General features: G+C 38.7%; 2 protein-coding genes across 2 annotated transcripts in view; one reads left to right on the top strand and one right to left on the bottom strand.

Annotated features, from left to right (window-relative positions):
• Positions 1–3,222: 3,222 nt before the first annotated feature.
• Positions 3,223–17,512, bottom strand: LOC122668026 (protein transport protein SEC23-like). The gene is made up of 13 exons (XM_043864553.1): positions 17,294–17,512; positions 16,485–17,251; positions 16,172–16,345; positions 9,909–10,070; positions 9,255–9,397; positions 8,549–8,624; positions 8,226–8,398; positions 8,023–8,104; positions 7,555–7,632; positions 6,960–7,121; positions 6,611–6,874; positions 6,136–6,240; positions 3,223–3,819 (listed from the first exon to the last, which is right to left on the bottom strand). The coding sequence occupies exons 2-13, from the start codon at positions 17,217–17,219 to the stop codon at positions 3,673–3,675; spliced, it is 2,301 nt and encodes a 766-aa protein (XP_043720488.1). The 5' UTR covers positions 17,220–17,251; positions 17,294–17,512; the 3' UTR covers positions 3,223–3,672.
• The window catches only part of LOC122668029 (peptidyl-prolyl cis-trans isomerase FKBP15-1-like), a 27,064-nt gene continuing 12,866 nt past the window's right edge, over positions 8,972–23,169 (top strand). Inside the window, exons 1-3 of the mRNA XM_043864558.1 lie at positions 8,972–8,984; positions 20,703–20,791; positions 20,953–20,996. Of these exons, the coding sequence (XP_043720493.1) occupies positions 20,716–20,791; positions 20,953–20,996 (120 nt within the window). The 5' untranslated portion in view covers positions 8,972–8,984; positions 20,703–20,715. The remainder of the gene's footprint in view (positions 8,985–20,702; positions 20,792–20,952; positions 20,997–23,169) is intronic.

Here is a 23,169-nt window from a genome sequence, read left to right as displayed (position 1 = left end):
AAGCAATTCCAATCATAGTTGGCAGCATTCCAAGTGTGATTACTAATCGGGCAGTGACCGAAGGTAATATTCACTAACTCATTGACACATACACAATACGGTAGAGAGGAAAACAAAATTAATTGTTAGAGAAATAAGCATGATCTCCTCTCTTTATATAGGATAGGAAGACACTATTGATAGGTGTTTCTAAAAGATATACCCTAAATCATGTTTTTTTCCACAAATTTTATTTGTTAGTCATTCAAATAAGTCATCCAATAGGCACACCCATTGGCTATTTAGGTTTCTATTAAGAAAGGAATCAAACTTCTAACACATTATTTATAAAACAAAATAATATTTTGAATCTTAATATTTTAAAATCATTTAAAAATCCAACAATCCCGTACAGATTCAAAATATTGAAAACAAAACATTGAATTAATGTGTATCTTAAACATAGTAGGACACATCGTTGCAGGTTTCTTTCGGACTTGAACGTACACTAGGTCTGATAAACTACGCTACATAGTACGGGTGAAGCCAGACTTTTTGAACTTTTTCTCAGTGGTGTAGCCGACTAGCTCACCATCCATATTTTGCAAGCTGACGTTCGTGACCCCCCTTTTTCCTTTTACAATATTGGACATTTTTTACTCCCTTATCTTGGTCTCATGAATGTTTAAAGAGTTCGCCTTTTATAACCTCTTATCGGTAGGCAATCTCACTTCCTACATTAACTTAGGTCAGCCAGTGTGCACCACAATTAACACACTCCCACATTTCGTAGGATTCGGCTTGATTAAGAGTATATAACTCATCATCATTTTCATTGTGGTGGTATTATTTTCCCATCTAACCAGAATGAGCAAATATTTAATAGTACTAAACAGGTTTCCTAGTTACTTCGTTTGTACCCTTTGAACCTAATTCAGGAAAGTGTCATCATATGCCTATGACACAAGCCTTTAGAGTTCATTCCTTTAAATGATAGCACCTTAGTGATCTGGGGTTTTATACAAATCTTAATCAAATATTTTCTGACTAACATAGAGTTGATAACACTATCTCATTAGCCTCACCAGACATATATCCAAGACATGTATGCATTCTTCTTTACTTTAACGACATTTACTCTTTGCCTTTATTTAGAGGCATCGACTTAGATTCTATCAACTAACAATATATCTGTCATTTATTTTCTTAGCTTTGTGGCTTCCGTTCCAATCTTTTTACAAAGCTATAAACTAGTAAATTCATAGTGGAACTTGTAAACCAGGTTCATATTATCGATTCTATAAATCACTCCACCAACACATGTTTGTAAATGCCACCTTTGAACCAAGGTATTATTCCAAATGCATTCTAAACTTATGTACTAGATTTCCTTCCCAAGTAGAAATCAACCATTTTACTTGAATTAACTCTTTGAAAAGAGAGTCAACATATGAATATACACATTCTTATGATAACCCCCACATTTTGTGTTTACCACATTTATTTATAAATGTCAATATAATATTAGTATATCCTTTGCGAGAAAACTATAACCCCCACACTTCCATGGCATCTTGTATAATAATCAAGCAATATCAATTGTATGTATCTGAAAAATATGTATTATACAATGCCACTTGTCTCAAAAGACAATCGACTAATCAACTTCATTAGTCAATACCCGGATTTATTTGCCAATAGCATAAAAGGGATCCCAATAGCCCTCTGTTAGATTATATGAGGGGGCAATTTTTTCTCAATCCAACTGCCCGGAAACATTAGTGAAAACATTGGTTGGTTTTTTATTGTCCTCCAATGCAAGTCAACTGAAACAACTAATGCATAGCTACTGCACTTGAAAAGAAACGGTGTAAATATTAAAAGATGCAAGCAACAAGTCTAAGAGAGTTTTGAAAATGGTTCAAAGCCAAAAAACCACCGAACTAAAGTATCCAGTGTTTAATAAACAAAAAACATATTGGAGATAAATAATATGAAGGCATCTTATGATAACTGAATTTATTTCCACTGCCATATGGATTTTCCACATAGAAGAGATTCAACAAAACAAAATATTCTCATACATTAAAAGTTGTCACAAAAAGGTGTAGGGATCAGAAAAATACAAAGCTTTTAAAAACGAATTGATAAACAACCAACTTTATGATGAAAGGCCATTAAAAACCATGTCTTTTAGTCTCCTTTCTCCAGCACCCCTCTAAATATTTCTGCCCACTTCTATCAATAGAGTCCAGGAACTGAGGCGGAAGGGTTGTGATCAACGAGGCAGATTGACAATGGTTAAAAGTAGAAGAGAGCAGGGAGCAAGACGAGGTTGAGCAGAGATCCAAGGTAGAGATCAGTGCGGATAGAGCAGAGGTGATGGGGTTTGGAGGTGAAACAGGAAAAGAGAGAGGCACCTAGGAATAAGGATGGAAAATTAGAAGTAGCAGTCATCAGAGATTTCTAGGCTTTGAGGAGGGAATAGGAGAATGGCTACCGATATCGAGTGGATGTGGAGAGGGACAACGTTGTGTCTATCTCGATCAGACGGCGCAGGGGCAAGATTTGGGTTCAGTAACAAAGGGCTTGGGAAGCTCTGGTTCTTCTCTTTCTCCCATTATTGAGAATACAGGATTCCCGACAGAAATTGAAATATACTAACACATGGCCCCAACCCCCTCTCCAATGAAGCAAGACTATTTCTTTCCTTCTCTTCACGGGATACCCTCAGTCATAGCCCTCCTGAAATCCAGCTATCTTTACCTGAGCCTCTGTGAGCATGTGTTAAAAGGCAGAACTCGGCAAGTTTTTTGTAACCCAGACAGAAATACCGAGTTGATGGAAAATCAGGGTGACTGAGAGCGAGTCTGGTCTTTTTCTACGCTGGACGAGTTTTCATAACTCTTGACCAGGTTTTATAACTACGTCCGAGATACCACATCATCCCTTGAAATTCAAATTGGTTCTGGGTTGGGTATATACATTTTTCCTTTGACTGAGCTGGGTCTAAATAAGGCTTTCAGTGCTAAACAATTATAAAAATAAAGAGCTTGCGTGGTGGGACAATAAATAGACAAAAAACAAATTCCATTTTAAGAGAGCAATACATAAGGGCAGAGTCATGAATTATAAAATGTCAAGTGTATGGATAGAAAAATAAGTTGTATTGAAGATGGCGAGAAAGGGGGGAGAAGAAACAGAAAACCAGAATCAACCAGAATCCTGTATAACTGTTAGACCTAAGAGGTTGAGCCCCCATCCAGTTTGTAAACTTAAAATCCAGATACAAAAAAGAGGTATATTTCTGCCTTAGCTGACTTACAAATTGTGAAGAAAAAGACACAATCAACTCGATATTAAAACCTATCTGACAGACATTGCTGCTTAAGGCAGCAAAGCTTGTACTACACCAGATGTTCCTTCCTTTCCCTTGAAAAGGCAAAAACCAGCCTTGCAGAGGTCTTATTCTTGCAAGGCTGCCAAAATCTCTCAAGCCAAATGAATGATATGTGCGATCCTTATTTCCAGCGATGTTGGCCTGGCCTCTCATTTCAAGAACAAGAGGGAGAAAGGAAAAATTAGAGAAAATGAGAGGGTTGTAGGAGCTTGGAATGACATCTCACATTCACCAAATTCGTTCGCATCAGGAAACTGAACAGCGACTGTCATTTTTCTGGCAAAGTTGTGCTCTCAAGATTGCACTGCCAACCTCTGTAGATGCTCAAAGAACACTTGCAAGCTAACATCATCTGTGAAGATCACATCTGACCCAGCAGCTACTTCATGGGTGGAGTTATAAGTAGCTGAGGGATTCAATCTAGCCAGAAGGAATCTTGCCTGCAGCATGGTTCCATGAGGAATAGAAATCAGAACAAGCTTTTGACGGAATCAAACATAGAAAGCATGGAATAGCAAGAATTCTGATTCAAATCACTAGATGCAACGTTTGACAATTTAGTAGACATTTAAACTTGATGCACCATCAGAATTCCAGGGCTGTGCACTTTGATCTCACCCCTATTCAATAAACTCAAAAATAAAAATGTGAAATAAATGATGTGACCGTTTGAGAGAAAATGCTGCCAATGATGACATACCATGGACATAAACACTCCCATGCAATACTCCGCTGCACCTCCTTTAGTTCAGGGACTTTAGAAGAGACAAACATTTATGGTGGTTAAAAGTTATTTGGAGGCTTTGATGTAATGTATTAAGGTCCGGACAGATAATCGGGAATCCAGAGCTTACAGTTTCCAACGCTATCAACAGTAAAAAGACTTCAAAAATTTTGGAAGTCAATCTATTTTTTTCTTTTCCCTCTCTTCTCAGATATGTTCCCATTCTCCTTTTCACTTATTTCATATTAAACATTTTCCTGATCCAGTTTAACTGCCCACCAATCCACAAGTTGATCTTACAACTCAAAATACAAACTCTCACAAACTTGGCCACAGAACTGAAGAACTCTTTCATGTTTCATGTGATGTGGGAGCATTTCCTTACACTCGACTATACCAGTTGGGGAACCCAGACTGAGAACCGGGTCCAGATTTGGGTATTTGGTCTAGTAGGATATTTAGGATTTTATTATTATTATTATTATTTTTTGTGATTCTTTATAATTTTAATTGTCTTTTTATTGGAATTTTAATTAGAGTCTTAGGAGATAGGCTACTTAGTTTTGGATTCTACTTCGGTTTTAGGGTTTGAATAGGAGTTTTATTTCCTTTCATTTTTATCTATATATTTGTACCCTATTGATACCAAAAGACAGATTTTGAGAATGAATTGAGTTATTTGGTAACTTTTGGGTTGCTTGTGCAAACCTCTCTCTCTCTCTCTCTCTCCTGCGAGACCCTTCTCTTGTCGTGTCTTTTCTTCTTCCATTCTTCTCTTTCTTCTTGTTTCTTGTTTTCCCTTCAACTTCCCAAACCCATACCCTCGGTACCCTGTTCCAGCGGTACCCAACAGTCCCTCTTTTTTTATTTCGATCTCTCTCCTTCTCTCTATGATTTGGGTGTGAGCATCTTAAAACTAAACAATCCAAACCCTTGAATCTCATTCCCCAAGTCCCTTTCTGTTGGGAGTTATTGGCCTGCAAATAAAATCAGAGCTAACCTACTGCCCGTTAGATCAGACCTTAAAAACCTTGTCTTCACTTGCTGTTGTGAGGGATCATTAGTTGCACTTAAGAGGGTTTTGATCAGAGAATCCGTGAACATGAGTGAGTTCTCTCACTTGGAATCTTTCCTGACTTCCGCTGGTTTCAGGATAGTTCTTCGCTAGTTCGAAGGTTGAAGAGAACCTATAGTAGGTTGTTACTTTAACCACCTTTTCTGTAATACCTAGAATACCCCTCCCGTCTTCCTTATTTCCAGCCTATCCTTATTCTAGTCGTCTTTCCTAGTTTGCCTCCATCTATAATTCTAATCACACCTTGTTATACTTTCTCCTATCTAAATTCCAACATGTCCTTTAATATTCCCTTTATTTACTAAACTGCCACTCTTTGCTCATAAACTTCGATATTTTACAAGTTTGCCACTACATTTAATTGATGAGCCATTTAATACTTGTGTGGGCCCATTAGCGAACCCAAATAGGGTTTTGTGACCCAGGTTTCACGTGGGAAGCTTCGCTTCTAGAAGGCCAACATCTACTAAGTTCAGATAAGGATAGGTTGATTCTTATTCTTGCTGCCCGCTCGATTTCGAGATGTTCTCCTCACAAAGACAGGTTGAAATAAGAGAAAGCCAAAAACTAATGAATGCACTTATGCACATATGGAGACACAAGGAATAGTGTTGATTAATACTGGGCTACAGCAAGTCAGTGGCTGCTTAAGCAAACCAAAAAGACAATTGCTGAATCTACTCAAAAGTTTCAGACTTTCAAATAGCAATTCTTTTTTTTCGGGGAGGGGGGGGGGGGAGCAGCGAGCATGGATCGAACATGCGAACTTCAGATTAACAAATTGACAACCTGAATTCCTTCAATTGTTAGATTTTACCAATGTAATGAAAATGATGCAGCAGAAAGATTTTAAACAAACCTTCCTCAAGTATAAGTAGTAGAATTTGGAGAGCTTTTGCAGCCCGATACGTAGGAATTATTTCAGGTGGTAAACAAGAATCAAGATCAAAAACTGACCTGGGATCCATGTTGATCACAGACGACCAATCTTGGGACAGGAAACCGATCTTGGATTATCATTTGGGCATCATCATGTGGTGCTTGCAATAGCTGGGCAAAGGCCTGGGGAGAGCCAGAAAAAGAAAAACATTAGAAAACCATCAAGAAAAACTAGTGCACGCTCAAAATCAAAAGATTCACTATAAGGTATGGAGTCAAGTCCCACCTTATAGTGAATCGATAGAATAGGTCATCCGTTTCCACTTTTCACTTAAGTCTAGATCCAAATTTAGAACACCATGAGAAAAAGTAATAAGGGATCAGTATTAAGGATCAGAATGGTCCTGTGAAATTCCAATCCAGATCAACTGGTATCTGCCAATCCTCGGCTGACATTGACCTAAAGTAAGCTTGGGTCAACCAATAGTAGCAGCTAACACAGATCAGCCTCAGCCAATTCTTAACCCCCTGCATGAGGGGGATGAGTGCATACCTGATGTTCTGGCTGATTTTGGAAACCCGCATTACGCCACTGAGCTATTGTCATTCCATGGAATATAACTACACTGAAATATGCATCAAGCAAGAGGATACGATCGGCAGCAATAGAAGTGACATCCAACAATGCTGGTGCAGGAGGTGAATTAAATGAATATGAAATTAGTGATGGTTGTGTCATGACCACAGAGTTGAGGATATGCTCCCTGTTTAATAACATGCGGAAGTAGGCAGTCTCATCTGGACTATTGTTAAAAACCTGCAAAACCAGTTAACTATATAAATAAATAGAAGGGAATTAGGAACAAGAAGATTCCAGTCATAAATACAGCTCCACAGCTTACCTGAACAAACTGTGACCGCCGGAGATTAAACATAAACTGTGGAAATAGTGAGAAATTAGGGTTTAATGTGAAAGAAGCAGGATCATCCTTCCGATAGTCACCAAATCTGGAACACAAACGGATGAGGGATCGATCCAGCCATCTTGTAGCATCAAACTCTTCCTGTAAGTACGAAAGTAAAATAATACATCTTGGAATAAGAAACAGTAACATAAACTCAATCAGAAAAGCGCTTTGTCAGTTAAAGAAGTCAGAGATATTTGATATGGTGAAAAGGAAAGAATATGAGAATCTTGAATGCACTTCGAAATGGCAGAAAGGCTTTATCTGTTCCATTCCATGGAATAATTTAAGCTGAAATTATTGATTCCCAGTAGGATAAAATTCCTCCATAGTTCAGCTTAATAAAGAAAAGGACAAAGAACACAATAATTACTTGATCATAATGTTTGAAAGGAATAGCATGTCACTGAATTAAACTAATACACCTAAAAATAAATGGGCCATTCAATTAGATGAAAAGAATAAGCAAAACTAGTCATTAACCCACCAACCCAGTGCCCCAACAGAAAAATCTATGAAAAATTCAAAATACCTCCATCTCCATTTTAAATGAAGTTAATCTTGCCATTACAACAGCAGCAGTCTCCTGGTCGAATCCTTCTACCAATTCCTGCAAATGGATACATTAACAATATGATATGTCATGTAGCAAAATTCAGAGAGAATAACAAGGCATAGTCAAAAATGATGTCAATCAACCATGAAAGAAACTTGTAATTTTCAACACTCAATTCAGTAGGAAATCACATCCAAACTCACAGCCTTTGTGCTATTTGGATTATAAAAAGGCCCTGGATCTTGACTGGTTCACTTTAAATATGCTCTTTATTAACAAATGCAACAGTGGATTACTGTGGCAAAAGAATAAGATCCAGTAAGAAGCCTCGTTTGCAGAAAATTTGCAGTGCACAAGGCAAGGACTTCACGGAGTCCCACTGCATGAAAAGGCCCTCAAGGTACTACACTAAGCAAAACAATGACAGAATTTCATGCATCTAACCTCCGCATTAGCAGCACTATCTACCCATCTCCTTGTAACAGTCATTACTCGAAGCCTCATTTGTCCCTCAGGGTTCTGATAACTATAGTAAAAACAAATAAAAGACCATAAAATGCAGTCAACATCAAAGCAATAAAGTTGCAATATTAACTAAAATTGATTCATAAATGAAAGAAGGCACTTGATGAAATGCAGAAGCATACTTTGTCAAAAATTGCAAGTACAATTGTGGATTTAAAGCTCCCTGTGGGTTAGACCGATCACTGGGTGAAATGTCAAAGAAGACTGTCAAGCAAGTCCTCTTATCAAGACCACACATTTTCCATGCTGTTGTGTTCCCTTGCCCAATAACTGTATCTGAACAAGAAGGTCCTTTCTGCAATATTTGAAATGGAATTACAATTTATAGTCAGTACAAAATCCTATGCAATAAAATTTGTAAGGAAGATAGATGACTGTTTAAGAATTAGCTGCTGTGTATGCAAAATTCAGAGAAAGATCACAGCTGATTTGGTAAATGAGCAACCTTCTCCAAAGAAGAACATGGACCAATGATTCCCTGAATTTTGATCTCCTTTGAACAATTGATCTCAAGAGTCCCACTGTAATAAAGTAGTACAGAATGAGGACCATAATCAAAAACTATTTAGTCATAAAAATGCTCAATAGCCAAAGTATTTACCCATCTCAGCAGACTAAACAAAATTGACAAACATGGCCACCAAATAATAGTGTTTATCCCAAATTATAAATTAAAAACACAAGCACATCCTTACACGTATTAAAAGCAACTTAAATCAGTCTTCCAAGTGATAAACTGTTGCAAACAGTATGCACCCAAATGTGTAAATTTGTAAATATTGTGGGAGATAAAACAAACCCAATGCACCCATGCACCTCCCCCCCCCCCCCCAAAAAAAAAAAAGAAAAGAAAGAAAGAAGAGAGAGAGAGAGAGAGAGAAACAGAGAAATCCAAGCATATATTCTTTTGCTACCCCCACTGCACCCGAAAGAATCCCTTCTTAAGATGAAAACAAGCACGAAGGTCACAGAAAGAAATGCTGGGACTTTGCTGCTGTCATACGGTGAACATGTTCATGACATACTACATTCAATACTACTAATTATATCAATCCACTAGCACAATTTACATCGAACGGAAATGAATACACAATAAACCAACTGCATCATGCTATACAAGGTTAGAGCAATGCAACTGTAGGGCAACTCACTTGAAGCAAAGGCCAAGAGACTGTTCACCATCCTCGAATACACGTCTGAAAGAGTCTTTAAACACAGAATGGCCAAAACTTTCAGCCAGAACCACAAGGCCACCAGACCTTTCAATGACTACTTTCATCTCTGCAACCCCGACCTGAAAATTATTTTGTATCATTAAGGGCAAAGCATGACACTACTAGGTGATATTTAGAAGCTTCCTTTTCAGAATGATTGCTCATTAAAAATATAATGTGAAAGGAGAAAACACCAGGAGCTCATCGTTTCTTATAACCATCCCCACCTAGCATGGCTCAAACTATTGTAGCAGATGCAACTTCATGGGGCCTCTTTCCTTTATCTGTTTTTTTTTTTTTTTTTTTTTAACATTCAACCACTTCCAAATATATTCACCAGGAGAGGGGAAATGAAGTGAAGGGGAAAAAAAAGTACTACGAATAAAGAACTTTTTAAATGTCTGGAGATCTAGTTGAAATAGCACAGAAGGATCGTGTAATATTATGATGATGTGTGTTAACTTTTTGCCACTTAAATGCATCCAAAGTAGAAAGCTCAGATCGAAATCCTGTCCGGGAAATTATGCATGCAAACATAACTAAATCTGACAACAACTAAGAACTCAAATTAAAGATGAAACCACTCCAAACCTGATCAAGTGCAGAAGCGAAAAGATCCAAGACATGTCCCTGGCTTACAAGCTGCTTGGCAAGATTCTCATAAAATTTCACTGCTTTATGAAAATGTGGTGCTGCATCCTTGTCAAGATCTTTATGCGAACGCACTGGCTCTGACTGATCTTTTGACACAATCTGTAAATTATTCATTCCATCAGTATCCAGAATATCTCAAACAAATAAGCAAACAAGATCTCACAAAATTATGAAGCAAAGCAAACATAAAATAAGTAATAAGCACCCATTCCCACTTTTCAAAGAAGATTTTTGTAACATGGAACAGTACAGAAAGGGGTCACATTATCATTTCTATATTGCGGTGTAAATTGTTTCATTATGGAGATTTAAAAGGACCATACTAGCACATATACCGTTCAATGAAAAGCAGCTCATCCTGTATAAATGTAATAACAATAGCAATCCATTGCCACACCAGTTAAAATAATTTTTTTCATTAGCACAAAAAAGAAACAAAATCTGATTAATCAGTCATGGACGTTACACGATTTTCTGCATCATATTATGTTGTATCTCATCTCACGAACAACAAATACACAAAAAAGTACAAAGAACATCTACCTGCCACAGCATAACATGAAATTATTCTCAAATGAACTCAAGAGGGTAGCCCAGTTGGCATGGACAAACACCTCACAATTAAGAGGACATGAATTCTGGGGCCTACCTATCCGGGGAAAAAAAAAAAATTCCCTCTTGTCCTTATATAATCTGCTTTTAATAATTCTTCAAAAGCTTCAACTCTGAAGAACTCCAGTTTCTTGATACCTTAATGAGTGGAGATGAGACTCCTCCCGAGCCATTGGAGACTTGTTGAAGGGATTTCTAGGCACCTAAGAGGTTAGGATTAAGAAACCTCAAGAAAAGCCAGAATCGCAGGAAGCAACGAAACAACCAGCAAACATAGAAATATTATAAGAGATGAAAGCGTTTGTTAACAATCCGAAAAAAAGTATTTCCAGTGTTATTTTTGGTTTTACGGGAACAAAAAACACTGGAAAGGCATTAGGTAAGTCCAGTTCATTTTTCAGTTCTCCCAAGGTGAACTGGGAATATAGAACCCAAAAAACATAAATAAATAAATAAAAAGATGCTTCTTTGTTCTGGGAACAAAACGCAAGAAACAAAATCGACCAATTGTAGGGCTCCAACCCAAAAGTCCCGAGCATCTCCTCAACAAAAGAGACCATGCAGGTACTCTCCTTTCATTCCTCTCTCCCTCTATCCAATCTCTCTTTATGTCTCCGTTCGCTCTGTCTTCTTAAGTGTGGAAAGAGAGTGAAAGTATACGGGAGAAAGAAAATGGCAACCATCAATCGCTCAATCTCCATCTTGCTTCTACGGTCTCAGGTCTTTTTCAGAACCCTAGCTGTAATTCAGTTGCTCCTCCTTACCTCACACTCCCATCTTTACTTTATTATTTTGTGTGTGTGTGTGTTTGTTAGTTTGTTTTTAATGAAAATTTCTTATTTTCTGTTTGTTCACATGTTAGGTGGATTAGGTATTAACAGATTTGTGACTTTACAAAGTCTCCATTTATCTCTCCTACACAAAGAACCCTTATAGCTCTTCGGATAGGGATTTCAAAGAGTAGATCCATGAACAAAATCAATTATTTCTTTACTTTCTTTGGGAAGATTTTTTTTTTCCACATTAGGATTGATTTTTTCCCCAGAAGCGATTAGGCGATCCTGGAGCTCCATCCGATAGAAATGAGAACAATAGCAAGCTCGGTAAGGTGAGGGAAATGGTTGTCTATCGGCTCGCTTTTGCTCCACTTCAAAGTATCTCTTTGATTGAATTTAAGTCCCATCGATTTCATGATTCTGCCTCATGGTTGATAATCTGTTTGTGTCTTATCTTGGGAAAAATTCCTCTTTACATGGTGATAATTTGGGGGCTGTATGGCAATGCTAAAAAAATTACTTCTGTTGTTTTTGAGTGTTTTTTTAAACAGATTTGGAGCAGAACTTGTATGTGTTGTCCAGTCTGTTTTTATGCTTTTTTTAAACGAACAGGGTGGGGAAAAAAAACACTTCTTATGGCCAGTTGAGAAGCAATTTGAAAAAGCTTAAAAAAAAAGAGAAACACAAAACTTGTAACAAAAAAGGCCTGATATTACGGACTCTCGACCCTCCAACTCCACCACCTCCATTGCTGTTGCCACCACCATCACCATCACCACCACCTTCACTGCCGTCGCCGCCACCACCACCACACGTGTCTGATTGATATTTTCAATGATCTTGCTTATGTGACTAAAATAGTGTTCTCAAATATATGAGTAATGAGAATATGTATTGGACAGCATTTTATGTAATTTGGCACAAACAGAAGAAATACTTCTGTCAATATGCATTCCATACATGTTTCTGTTCTTTTTTATTGGCAGAAATATTTCTTTCCAGTTTTACCATACAACATTTTTTTGTACAGACGTATTGCAAATTAACAGACACAAAAAAATACTTTTGATTTAGAAATAATAATTTGGAATAGAAACATTGCCATACAGCCCTTGGTGTTCATGTTCCTACTCCCCGCCCTTGTTTTGCCTCCTATGTAGTAATTTGCCCCTTTTTTTTAATTCTTTGAAAGAACGAACATAATTAAATTACAAACAGTGGCCAAAACAGCAACTTGGCTCTATCATCGTGTACATGGGAGTATTCTTTGGCTCACCAAGTATAGTTTAATGATGCCACGTGGCCAGAATATAGTTGGTGTAACAGTAATTTTTATAACGAAATTTTTAAAAAAATCATACTTAAATCCCAATGTATCATTCAATATTGAAATTGGGTGTTGTTGAAGTGTCAGATTTCACAAGTGATTGCTTCTATTAAAATACATTCCAAATGCGTTTCTGTTTCTTTTCTGATTAAGAAATACTTCTTACGCCCAGTTACCAGACATGTTTCACTCCCGCAGGAGTGCTTCCTAAAAACAGAAAAAAAAAAAACCTTTACCTTCAAAACACTTCCGCAGAACAGAAATGTTACCAAATGCAGCCTAAATTTCTGGTCTGAGTGGGCTGTTTAGTAGGAAGAATATTTCAATAAAATTAAAATGCAAGTAGAGATCTAAAGTCTTGGTCCCCTCGATCACCCTTCCCTTGAACCTGAACTGGTCGAGAGAGATGAACCCCAACCAAATTTTTAAACCTTAGAACCAAAACCCCCAACTAGAGATGGAATTCCATAACCTACAACTCAGTTGAGAGCTGTGTCACCAGTTCAAGGGAAGGTCCACCAATAATTGATAGGCCATTCCACCTTGGCAAGTAACAAATCTATTGATCGCACTCAGCAAAGGTACAACCTTCTCTTCAGCTCAAGATCACTGCTTTCCTTTTCCTGAAAATAAAAATAGATGCTTTCACCTTCATTACAACCGACTTCATCCCCAGAATTCTGGGGTTGCTGAAAGATCCTGCCCAGTGTCCCCCCTCCTTCCCCTCAATGCCTTCCGACCCGTGGGAGTTGAGCCTTTCCGTCTGCGAGAATAGCCACCCACTTTGATTATCCAGACAAGGATTCGGTGCTGTCCTAAAACGCTTTGTTTTCATCTTGACAGCCTTTAAAGATAAAATTTAGTGATAGTTTCAATTGGAGCTTTTTCTATTAACCCACTACTGAATCCACAGATGCTGAAACACTCTGAAATCCACAGAGCTAAACCAAAATCCATGGATCAAACTGAGCTGAAAGCTTCCTCTTCATTCATGTCAAGTCGTGGGGTAGGCTATTAGCCTTTACATATATAAATAATTCTGGTAAAAAAAAAAGCTTAATCTGATTCTAAAACCTCCATTGGCCAGCCAGTTAGGGGAGTCCTAAACTGACTCAACTAATAAAATAATAAATAAGACCACACCAAAACTGAAAAAGGAAACCCCTTCCAGCAGTAGGCTGTGATTGGGAATCCTTAACAGACTCAACAACTGAATAAAATAATTATAACAAGGCTGGATTTATAGAGGCCCTAATCCAGCCAACTAATAACACTTAAATAACAAATAAAATGTAAAAAAGACTCCAACCTAGACACCACAACTTGGAGATTTTTGATGAACCAGATCAGGAAAACAGGACCAGGATGAACCAGAAAACTGGTTCAAACTTGGACCAACCAACTGCAGGTCTTCTTCCTCTTCTTTCTACTGGCTGGATAATGCATTAGTTGTGATCTAAGTTAAGTGGAAAGACACCTTCAACTGTCCTCTTTCCAACGACATGATCCTGTTCCACACCCCTAATTCTCCAGGCATTTGAATTTTAATGGTTTTGACTCACAAAATAAGAAAGTATTACTTTCTGGGCCTTAGATAGTAATGAAATAAAGAAAGAGGGCCTTTGATGCAGGTCCAAGCACTAGGAAGAAGAAGAAGCCTTGACTTGGCTGTTTTGTGCTGGAGCCTTTCTTTCTTTTCTATACTTAGTTTTTTTTTTTGAGCTCTTAGATTGAACCGGTCCAACCAATGGTCCAATTTAATTGACTCTTTCCTATTGGCTGCTTTTGTTTTATTTCTATTGGGTCTTAGAGCATCTTTTAAATTTTTGTTTAAACTATGTTTTAGTCTCCCCCCCTCCATGATTTTAAGAGGGTGGAGTTGTTTTGTAACTAGGAATCAGATCTGGGATTCCTAATCCAGATCTGAATATCTGTAAGGCCTTTGGCCCTTTTTTTTTACTATAAATATAGCAATCGTGGGCAGGCTCCCCCACTATTTCCTGCATAAAATTTTCCTACTTTCAAGCCTTGTTTGCTGCCATCGTGCTGCTGCCTCTGCTCCTTTGTGAGTGATTACATCCTTGTGGATCTCAAGGTGGTAAAGGGTAGACGGACTCCTGCGACTCCTTGCATCGTGAAGATCTGGAGGCTCTTTCAAGACATCAAGCTGCTGCCATTGTTCCTGCATTACAGTAAGTTTAAACCTGCAAGTTGTTTTAAACCCTTCTTCCAACTAGCCATTACCCTTCCCTTAGACCTAATCCACATCCCCCTCCATTCATCAAACCCTAATTCTCCAATAAACCTGCCCTCCTATCTCCACTAGGATTTCCCCATAACTCCAGATTTAGCCATCACTTTCGAACCCTACTTCCAGCCTATATCCCCCACACCACTCCCCACACTCGACCTTAACCCTAACCCTTAGTCTCCACTATAACCCCTCCATTCCCCCACTCCATTATACCTAAAAACCTGCAACTCGATTCTGCCCAAACTGCAGAATTTTTTAACCTTCCTAAACCCTAATATTTATATGCCATTAAAGCCTCCTAGACCTACATATTAAAACCCTATAAACCCCATTACCATTATTCAACCCTAACCCTAATTTCTGCCCTAATTAGCCTAATCTGTTCCAATCGGCCAGCCTTGTTAGGTGATCCTATTCCCCTGGCTCCTAGTGGGACTTCTCCTACCTAGGACTACATCAGCCTTCCGCCTAACTCAACTTCTATCAAGAAAGCCATATAATCAGCCATTTGTTTCTTAGTTATCTCTAGCAAGACCTAAAAATGAGTATGTCCCAGTAATCTTAGCTTCCTAACTCCTAAGTCAAGACAAAATTATATATGGCTTCATCTCTCGGAAGTTCAATATTAATGAATTCCTCCTTTTAGATTCCTAACTTAACAGTTAACGGTCAATCTTTCCCAAGAAGCCGTTGCAGGCAACCATTTACAACTAATTTATGCACAAAGCTTTGCTATTCATAATGAATGACAAAGCCAAGACCAATCATGACCTGGTCATAATGTTCTCTTGCACAGTAGTAGTAGTCATGGTATTAACATGGTAGCAGTACAGAATGTGTGATATACAAGTAAAGAAAGGTTTACCACACACGATGACAACAGCTTTCTTTACACATATCATCGATAGGGGGGGGTTAAGAACAAAAGACAAGTTACTGTACACATTCATTTTAAAGATTAATATATGGCCTAAATTTAGATTTAGGGACAATCTCATAACACTATATTATAGGTTTAGCAGTTTAAGATCATGAAAGATGCAATTCGCAGACTGTGTTCTCTTAACAGGGGTGAAAAATCAATCTCACTTTACGGTTGGTACCAGTCAAACAAAAAAATTGACGGTGTGTATAAGAAAACTAAAACAAGGTGGCATTTCCACAGGATGGGCAAAACAACTAAGGAGACTAATAAAGTAGAAAATCAAAACAGAGAAAATAATTAGTTTACCATGCCAGGGCCTTCTGTGCATGGGCCACCCACTAAAGCTATAATTCTCGCACCGGTACCAGGCAAGCAAGCCCCTAAAAGACCCGCAGCAACACTGAGAGCAACACCCGTGCACCGCAATGCTCGATTTCCATGTTGCACCGGCCATTGATCCGTTTGTAATTCATCAAGTAGCTGAAATTTTTCATTCAGAAAATCCAATTCCCAATCAAAATATACACAAACCCAAATATCTTAATATCTTAATTCCCCAAACAAAAACCCAATTATAGGAAAACAACTCAACCCACCATCAATGGATAGCTAGGCTTACCGAATTAAGGGCGTATTCGCAATCGGAAGCGGGAAGCAAGAACCGATTAACAAGAGCCGAATTGATCAAACCTTGCTGAGCCCCTTTGGGATTCCCAGGTGCAGGTCTATGCGCAGCAGCGCTGAGGCCCAATTGATCCAAAACCTGATCCTTAGAGATTTCTTTCGTGCCACGGAAGACATAAACCTTGGTCAGATCCGAGAACCCAAGTTCATGAACCTGGACCTGCGTACCAAACGAGATGAACCCAACTAGAGCATTATCAGGCAACAACCCAATAGCCTGTTTAAGCGCAGATTTGGCAAACCCTAGCTCCTCCTCAATGACACAGGTATCGAGAACGAAGAGGAACACAGAGGAGGCAGCGTCTGGTACTGAGGGTGTGAAGGCGTATTCTACGGTGGTATATTGAGGGTAGAGCTCAGCAGGGACATTGGATTCGGAGATCATGGAGTAATGCTGAGGGAAATGGTTGCGTTGGAAGCACAAAGGGCAGATCCAGATTTTGGCTGTGAAGTCGACACGGCAGTATGGGTTGAGGATGCAGGTGCAGGTCTTGCAGCGGAGAGGAAGGTAGGGGAGGGTTGGGATGTCTGGGTGGGGTCGGATCGGAGAGATCGTCGCTGCAATTGGGATCACGCATTTGCTCGCTTCCACCTTCGTTCGTGGCCATACGCCCCATGTCATGCGAACTCCATCGAAACCCTCAGGGTCTGAAACCGCCATCTCCGACATCTCTTCTTATCTCTCTCTCTCTCTCTCTCTCTCTCTCTCTCTCTCTCTCTCTCTCTCTCTCTCTCTCTCTCGCTATTGCAGAGCTTCTTAGGTTCACAATGAAGGAGATCGAATTGGGGTTTTCCTTTATCTTTAATATTTCTCTCTCCCTCTCCGGACAGAGATTGAAGATGAAGAGGCGACCCCTTGACCGGAGCAGAAGACGGGAAGGGGTCACCGAGGGGAATTTAGAGGTGGGGGTAGGTTCTGCTTCTGCATGCCTTAGGAATTGAAAACGAAGTGTGTTTATATTTGTTGGATTTGGATTTTGGGGTAACTTGTTTGGTTTGGTGGACGTCTTGCTGTTGTTGTTGCCTGCAGTGGCTGAAGAAGGAAGGAGTCACTGACATTGTCGTCCTATTATTTGCCTGCCTTAGAACTTACAACGTGGTGTTGGGTTCCAAATCCCCACTTAGACATATTTTTGCATTTATCCCTTGGATTCGGATCTTTGATCATGATATTTCATGCAGCGGATCAAAATTATATATTGTGATTGGGCAATAGATCGCCTGTCTTTCGTGTAGCGTCTGCACTAGTGCGAGGGTGAATAAGAGCATGCGTAAGACAATCGTTTATTTCATTGGAAGCTGAGCGGTAATTTCATTGGGGGAGCCTTGTGCCCTGGGTACTTACTGCCTACTACTGCCTGAGCGATAATTTCATGTGGTCCTATACTCTTACGTGTGGTGTGGAAACCATGCAACTAGTTAGGGTATTTTTTTCTTTTTTCTCTAATTTACAGAAGGTTGAAGTTTCCAATGTAGCTTTAGAGGTAAACCTTAATTATGCATAGCTTTTTCTTCCTTCGGTAAAAATAAATAAATAAATAAGAGAGGACACGACTAAAATGATTATAGGAGAAGTTGTAAGGAATGACATATATAGTCTAGATTTTGTACCAAGTATGACATCGGATAAAGTTTATTAGAGAGCAAGGATCCGTGTAACAAACCCCATTTAATTGAGATCCTCCTAACTTGTTGGGATATGCCACTTTCCTTTTACTTTTCTCTTTCATTTTTCATCTTGCATATGTCATTTTCATTTATAGACTCATTTCCCATTCTTCTTTTCCCAATTTTTTCATTATTCTTTTTTGTTTGGACCTTAGTGGTGTTATTTTTTGGGAAAATATCATCCCCCTCCCCTCTAAGTTTGTCTAATATCAATCTAATACCCAAGTTTTAAAAAATATCTTCCCCCTCCCCTACTTTATAAAGTTACTATCAACTGTACCCTAACTGTTAAAAATGCCATTAAGTGATGACGTGGCACATATAAAATTTCTAAAACCCCAAATACCCTTGATATAATTATATTTCAATTTTGCCCTCCCTTACTTTCCCAATTTTGCCCTCCTCTCCTCCTCCTTCTTCTTCCGCCAGCACCACCATCATCGCCACCACTCTTTCACCGCCAACATCGAAACCCCTCTGTCATCCTCTCCGCTCCTCTCCTCTCTCTCTCTCTCTCTCAAGGAAAACAAATTCTGTATGGAAGCAGAGAAGCAAGCAATCATTTTGCAACCCCTACCTACCTTCTCGTGCAAGGTCTGAAGAGTGAAGGATCGATCATTCGAGCCAATACTAGTGCCACCTAAACAATAATCGACAAATAACTTCGAATAAAATCGTTTAAAAAAAAACTAATCAGAAAGCATTAACGGTTGAATCACAAAAAATGACTCATAACATCCTAGAAGATGCAGAGTCAAAAGACTCAAAACAAAACAAAAAATGAAATTTCAAAGAACAATAAGAAACAGAAACGTAATCAAGGGCAAAAAAATCACATAAGTATTTCAGGAACTGGTTTAAAATAAAACAATACGAAATTTCGAAGAACTGGTTCAAAGCATTTAAGTGCAATTATCGAAAGGAAAGGGTTTCTAACAATATATTTTTTCTAAGAAATCAAATTTTAGAATAAAAAACACCAATGAGATTCCAATGGTGGAGGTAAAGGTAAAACCGACCCGTTGGAGCGAAGAAAATTTAGTTCTGAGAGGGTTTTACGCAGCTGCGAACTCCGTGCTCCTCTTTCCGTGACGGGTTGGAGTTTGCGATGGCGAAGCGCAGGTAGGGGAAGCTTGAGATTCTTGCGCAACACAGTCTCCTGTGATTTACAGTTATGATTCGAAATATATATCAGTGCTCGTTACAACATTCACGATCAGAGTGGAAAGATATTTCCAAGTGGTTTTGCTGTGAAGGTACAACAAAGCCGTAGACTCGGCGGTTCAAGAACTCAGAACCAGGAGGCTAAGTTGGGTGGACTCTCCACGACACCGGAACCGCCATCGGCGCCAAATACTCCAATAGAGGCCTATTGCGAAGGAGGGTTTGGGTATATTGTGGGTCGCAGTTCCTCGCAGGAGTGGCAGGGAATGGGAGTACTGTTGCAGCGGAGGTAATGGGGTACGGGTTGGGTTGGGGATAAAGGACAGAGGTGGTGGGGCAGGGCTACGAGACAGGGTGGATTTGGGAGAGAAAGAAAGAGGAGAGGATGAAAGAGGGTGGGAGAGGGTAGATTTATAAGTGGGGAAGTGGTGGAAAGTTTAGAAGAGGTGGGCAGACCTGATCCCTAAGAGGGGTTTCGCAGAGGGGTTTCACAGAGAGGGGTTTCGGTGCTGGCGGTGGAAGAGTGGTGGCGATGATGGTGGTGCTGGGAAGAAGAAGTGGTGATGATGGTGGTGCTGGCGGAGGAAGAAGAAGAAGGGGAAGACAAAATTGAAATAAATTAAAATATAATTATATTAAGGATATTTTGGGGTTTTAAAAATTTTATACATGCCATGTCATCATTTAATGGTGTATTTAACAGTTGATAGTAACTTTATAAAATAGACGAGGAGGAAGATATTTTTCAAAACTTAAGTACTAGATTCATATTAGGCAAATTTAGACGGGAGGGGAATGATTTTTTTTATTTTATTTATTTTATTTTGTTTTTTTGGATTTATATAGCCGACTCCATTAAATTGAGATAAATTTTTTTTTTCCTGGTACGAAGTTGGAATAAAGTTGAATGTGTTGTTATTGTGGTGAGAAAATGGAAAATCGTTGCAAGACTATATGCTCCTGCACTAACATGAGGGCCCCTCAATGAGAGCACATGTTGGGCGTTCAATAGGTGCAAATGCATCATATTTGGCCCAATTTTAGGTAATCCGATACAAAGAATCGGATCCCGTCACCAAGATTACTAACCATGGTCGGAAGCAATTGGTATTTGTTTCATAAACCCTACAATCGTCCCCTAAATCTGAAAACCCAAATCTTAGAATCGACTGGATCAGAACGTTCAGAATCGGTTTTTTGAAACCGTGGTTATTCCGATTCCGATTCCGATTCCAATTTTTGAAACCGTGGCTATTCCTAATTAACTGCTGATTACCGAAGGGCTGGGACTCCATTTATGTGGTCTTAGTACGCAGGCACGAGAGAGAGAGAGGATGGCAAAGATGAATATCCGGTGTTTCTTGATGATTGCTTCGGTGGCGATTCCCTTATTGCTGTCGATATCTTCAGGTAATCATTCGAATCAGATGTAGCCTCTCATGGATGTGGAAAGCAAGATTATTTTCCCTTTTATTGTGCTCGGAATAATGAGATCTGAGTGAGCTGTCGCATAAACTTCCATTGACCATCTCTACGCCACTGATGGGTGCTTCTTCTGTTTGCTATTTCAGCTTCTGCTAAGGGTGATGTTACGGCGCTTCAGATCGGTGTCAAGGTAATTGTTGTGTTTTTTGCTCCTTGATTTAGTGTCCCATGTAGCTTTTGATCTTTCTGCATTGATTGATTCTTATTTGATATATCGTGTTTTGGGAAGCTACGACCTTGATATGGATGAACACTATCACCAATTGCCCGTTGCGGCAATTCTTCCAACGTTATTATGCATGTTATAGTACATGAAAGCAGGTTCAGTTCTGGAATTGTCAATCTGCTGAGTTGGCTTATTCCCATGAAACCTTTTTGAAGCTTTCCTTGATACTATATATATGTATGCTACTTTGGGCATTGGGTAAAGTTTAATCTTCAATGGAAACCTATAAGCAATTGCCTAAGAATTTAATCATAATGCTTCTGATGCTTGGTGAAATCATTGTTGCAATTTCACATTGTGAGAGATGGTGAAGCTGTTGAGGTGATCCATGGGTGAACATTCTGGTGAGCATTACATTCTATCAGATCCAGAAAATGTTTGATTTGTTGTTTGCCTTCTTTTGAAGGAGTTGATTAAGCTGGGGACTGAACTTAGAGCTGGACCAGCTCATAAGGCAAGGACTGTTACATCAGTAGCTGTAGTGGGCTGTTAGATCAGAAGCTGTGACCAAAGCCTGATAAGAGAGATGAGGGCAATGTTTTAGATTGCATATAGGAGGATAGAGAGGATACTAATTAAGAAAAGATAAAAGAAACTTTTCCCATGCGTGAGAAATAATAGGAATGATCTGGACTGACTTAACTACCTAACAATTATCCAAACCAAATAAGGAAACTTCCTCCAGCCGTAGGCTGCTTTTGGAAGAGCATCCTTTGACTAAAACACTTAATAAAGATAACCCAAACTGTAAAGGATATCCCCACCACAATCTATGATTGGGATTCCTAAATAGACCGAACAACTAGTTAAAATATGACCCCATGATTTCTGGTTTAAGTGAACCAGAACTGAATCATATGACCCAAAGATGAACCAAAAATTGGTCCAATCTTGGTCCAACCCTACCCAATCCAACTAAACCAAACTGGTCCTGCATTAGGAGTCCTTGTGATTTTCTTGAATATGATACCTACTACAGAGAACAATTTAAACTCAACAGCTTGGCACATGATAGATTAAAATTCCTTATTGGTTATTTTTCTATGAAGAGGATAGAAATTTACATTTCTGCACCTAATGTTTGAAGTTGAACTTTCATGGGTTCCGAGTGTGTTACTGTGTTAAGCTCAGTTTGTTTCAAGCGAAAATATTTTGCGGGAACTATCTTAAAAGCTAAAGAAAATTGTATAACAACGGAAAATAAAAATTATTTTACTGGAATGTAAATATGTAATACAAAAATCTGGAGAACAACATACAGGGTTCCCTGCCCCCCCCAAAAAAAGCAATGTTACTGTGTTAAGCTCAGTTTGTTTCAAGCGAAAATATTTTGCGGGAACTATCTTAAAAGCTAAAGAAAATTATATAACAACGGAAAATAAAAATTATTTTACTGGAATGTAATACAAAAATCTGGAGAACAACATACGGGGTTCCCTGCCCCCCCCCCCCCCAAAAAAAAGCAATGTTACTGTGTTAAGCTCAGTTTGTTTCAAGTGAAAATATTTTGCGGGAACTATCTTAAAAGCTAAAGAAAATTATATAACAACGGAAAATAAAAATTATTTTACTGGAATGTAATACAAAAATCTGGAGAACAACATACGGGGTTCCCTGCCCCCCCAAAAAAAAGCAATGTTACTTTGGTCAATCATATTATTGCCACCTATTGAAGACACTATCCTGTCATATGGTTGGATTCTTTTCCTCAAGAACTTGCCGAACTATTGTTCCTTAGTCATGTACAATAAAGAACATAAAAATGACAATGACAGAAAAGTATAAGATAGTTTAAATTTTGTAACTACAAATTGGTTTCTGGGAAGTATTTTTTCCATTGAAACAAATGGAGTCTTAGGGAACTATAATTTACGGTTATTTAAAAGTCATTTGATGGGAAAGAAGATCACTAGCCCCAAAGTTGGTGACTAAGTTTATCTTTCTTTCGTTGCCCCCAATGATGTAGACATAGCTTTCCTTTTTTTTTTTCTTTCTAAAATTTATTTCTAACTTCTGTGAGGAGTAAAGGAGAAAGTTTGATTCGTTTATTTTGTGTATTGGTGCTTGAAATGGTATT

Source organism: Telopea speciosissima, chromosome 7 (genome assembly GCF_018873765.1).
Source record: "Telopea speciosissima isolate NSW1024214 ecotype Mountain lineage chromosome 7, Tspe_v1, whole genome shotgun sequence".
Classification (NCBI taxonomy): domain Eukaryota; kingdom Viridiplantae; phylum Streptophyta; class Magnoliopsida; order Proteales; family Proteaceae; genus Telopea; species Telopea speciosissima.
The sequence above is the reverse complement of the archived record's forward strand: the minus strand, read 5'-3'. Positions and strand labels throughout refer to the sequence as shown.

Excerpts from the sequence above, each read along its gene's own strand:
- LOC122668026 (XM_043864553.1), bottom strand. The coding sequence starts at position 17,219 with ATGTCGGAGATGGCGGTTTCAGACCCTGAGGGTTTCGATGGAGTTCGC. Across the intron at positions 16,346-16,484 it reads GCGAATACGCCCTTAATTCG|CTACTTGATGAATTACAAAC; the intron begins GTAAGCCTAGCT and ends GAAAAATTTCAG. Across the intron at positions 10,071-16,171 it reads GCACAGAAGGCCCTGGCATG|ATTGTGTCAAAAGATCAGTC; the intron begins GTAAACTAATTA and ends AATAATTTACAG.